At 54.8% G+C, this 2,715-nt stretch overlaps 1 protein-coding gene across 1 annotated transcript in view; it reads left to right on the plus strand.

Annotated features, from left to right (window-relative positions):
• LOC125488176 (telomerase protein component 1-like) overlaps nucleotides 1–2,715 on the plus strand; it is a 9,499-nt gene that overhangs the window by 1,585 nt on the left and 5,199 nt on the right. Inside the window, exons 3-4 of the mRNA XM_048621104.1 lie at nucleotides 1,256–1,416; nucleotides 1,917–2,024. Of these exons, the coding sequence (XP_048477061.1) occupies nucleotides 1,256–1,416; nucleotides 1,917–2,024 (269 nt within the window). The remainder of the gene's footprint in view (nucleotides 1–1,255; nucleotides 1,417–1,916; nucleotides 2,025–2,715) is intronic.

Genomic DNA, 2,715 nt, shown 5'->3' on the forward strand with positions numbered 1-2,715 from the left:
TGACCCCTCCCCACTCCCAGGTAGAAAGACACAGTTCAAGGATAAATTGAAAATAAAGGCAGGGAAATTTAATTTGCCGGTTCAGTAAACCGTTTCAAATAATTGACGCCAATCGCTCATGAAATCCTTAGACAATGGGTTGTTCACAGGCACCCAGACCTGAATACCTTGCTTGAGTTCTGGTTCGTGCGAACAGCAGACTTCCAGAAACATCTACTTCTTTCGAATAGACTGGGATCTTTTGCTCAGGGCATTCGACAGCTCGATAACTGGAGAGAGAGGGGGAAACAGAGTGGCGCAGTCTCCGAAGTTGGTTTTAAAAAAAAAAAAATCACTCCTCCAGCTGCTGAAACCAAGTCAGAACCCAGAACCCTCTCCTTTCAATTAATGTTCCCTGCCCTTGGCCGATCAGTGCTGGGCCACCCCTGGTTGGCTGGTTCAGCATCCAACCAGCTTCAACCTCTGAGCACAGCAAACGTCTCACTGCTGGGTTGGATACGGTGCCCTTGGAAGAGGAACGAGGGTTGTATTTTCTCTCCAGGCCAGTTCCCCAGAGCTGATGGTCCTGCCTTTGGTTCTCTCCCCCTGTAAAACAAGCGGCTATTTCAACTTCTTAGCTCTGGCGCGGAGCTCCAAGCCGAAGAGAAGGGAGGGGAATGGCGGTGGGATCGAATCAGATTTCAATTTGAATGAAGCGAGCAATCAATCAGTGAAGGGTTTGTTGTCGCCATGGCGACAGTTACGATCGATCGCTGTACAAAACTGTTGGGGGGGGGCCACGAATTCCCCAAGGAGGGGCCGAGATCCGCTGTCCTTAATGTGTCTTCAGACCAACCGGATTCCTTTAGGTCGTCTTCGGGCTAAAGGCCTCGAGGGGTATGGGGGGGGGGGGGGCGGGGGGGGGGGGGTGAAAGCGAGAACCAAGTTGGATGATCGTATTGAATAGTGGAGCTCCCTCGAAGGGCCGAATGGCCTACTCTCGCTCCAATTTTTGTTGTCCCTGTGTTTCTTTTCCCATGGGCCTTTGTTTCCGCAACTCGTTTGGGTGCCTCTCGTTGCCCGCTTTCTCCGTAGCGACAGATGCCTCGGCCAATTGGAGTTGAGTTGCCGGGGTGGGGCGGGGTTTGATTTTGGCACTCTTGCATTGGTCCTGACGGGTGTACAAATGAGCCCTCGACCGCTCCGGTCTCTCCCCCAACCCCCCTCGCCAGCCTGCCTGTCCCTGACCTGATCCCGTCTCCTCCCTCTTGCCTAGACGATTCCACCATCCTGCTGTGGACGCTGGCCCAGCTGGTCGACCTGGGGGACTGCGCGGAGGTGTCCCCGGCCTGCGTTCTGAGGGGCCACTCGGACTCGGTCACCTGCTGCTCCTTCAGCCCCGACGGGCTCCACCTCGTCACCGGCAGCAAGGACAAGGTGGGTGAGGCTGCGACCGGGAGTTGGGGGGTGGGGGAGATTGGCCGCGCGTTGCTCCCTTCCCTCCCTACCCCATACCCTCCCGCCTTCTGATCTCTCTTCCCCACAGAGCAGAGGAGGAGGGGCTTTGGGGAAGGTGGAACGGACAGGGTAGATCGAGGGCTCGGGGGTGCTGCTTCAGCAGTCGAATAGCCCACTCGCTTCCGCGGCCCTGTCCCCAGCGCGTGAATCCGGCCAACGGGGATTTCCAGAAAGATTTACTTCTTTCGTACAGACCCGAGATTTTGTTTTCTCAGAACATTCAACAGCTCGCTAACTGGAGAGAAACTCGAGAGAGACCGAGAAAAACAAAGCAGCGCAGCCTCTGTCACGGGGTCGAGGGGTTGGAGGGTGATTCCCCGCCTTTCCGCGGGGAGGTGGCGATAGTCGGGAGGGGGGAGAACAGACGGTGGGAGCGCCGCGGTCAGTGTTTGACGTTGAGCTGTCTTTCTTGCCTGCAGAGCCTCCTGTTCTGGGACGTGGCGGCTTTGCCAGGCCAGATCTCGGACTCTCTGCTCTCCTGCCACCGCGATTGGATCACCGGGTGTTACTGGAGCCCTCAATATGTGGTGAGTCTGCAAGACCCGAGACCCACTTAGCGCACCTCTCTCTCTCTGAACTCCTCCGGCCCTACAGCACGCTCTGTCTCGATCCTCTCCAGCAGAAACAACTTTCCGATAACTCTCTAGGGATTCCTGGCTCACTGACTGCGTTATGTCCAGAAGGGTGGTCTGACCTACTTATTTTTAAATTAAAATCCTTCCAAAGAGTAACCAACACCCATATGCCACTACATCAGAATCCAAAGGAAGAAAATGATACCTATATGTGTCTATATACCCACACACAGAATATATATGATACACATGGAGGTTGGTGAGCTGGATTGGCTGGTTTGTGGTGCAGAGAGACACCGATATTGGGGGTTCCATGCCCGCACTGACTGACATTACCCTGAACTGCGCTCCTTCTTAAGCTCTCCGCTTGTAACCCTTGGGTTAATCCAGTCATCTCTCTCCAGTGAGGTGGCACACTGATGGTCTGGTAGGACTCTGGTGATGTTTGGCCGAATCTTCTCTTAAAAGCCTCCTCCAGGGCCACAAACCCCTTGAGTTTCATCCGGCTGCTATGTCACTGCCTTGCCCACGTAATTACCTCCCGCTCTCCAACGCTGCCTCCGTCTCTGTAACTTCCTCCAAGCCCACAGTGCTTCCGATCTCTGTCAACCTTATCAGTACCAATGGAATCCTTGGAAACCTG

The sequence above is a fragment of the Rhincodon typus genome, unplaced genomic scaffold (genome assembly GCF_021869965.1).
Source record: "Rhincodon typus isolate 14 unplaced genomic scaffold, sRhiTyp1.1 hic_rhity00000053, whole genome shotgun sequence".
Taxonomy (NCBI): Eukaryota; Metazoa; Chordata; class Chondrichthyes; order Orectolobiformes; family Rhincodontidae; genus Rhincodon; species Rhincodon typus.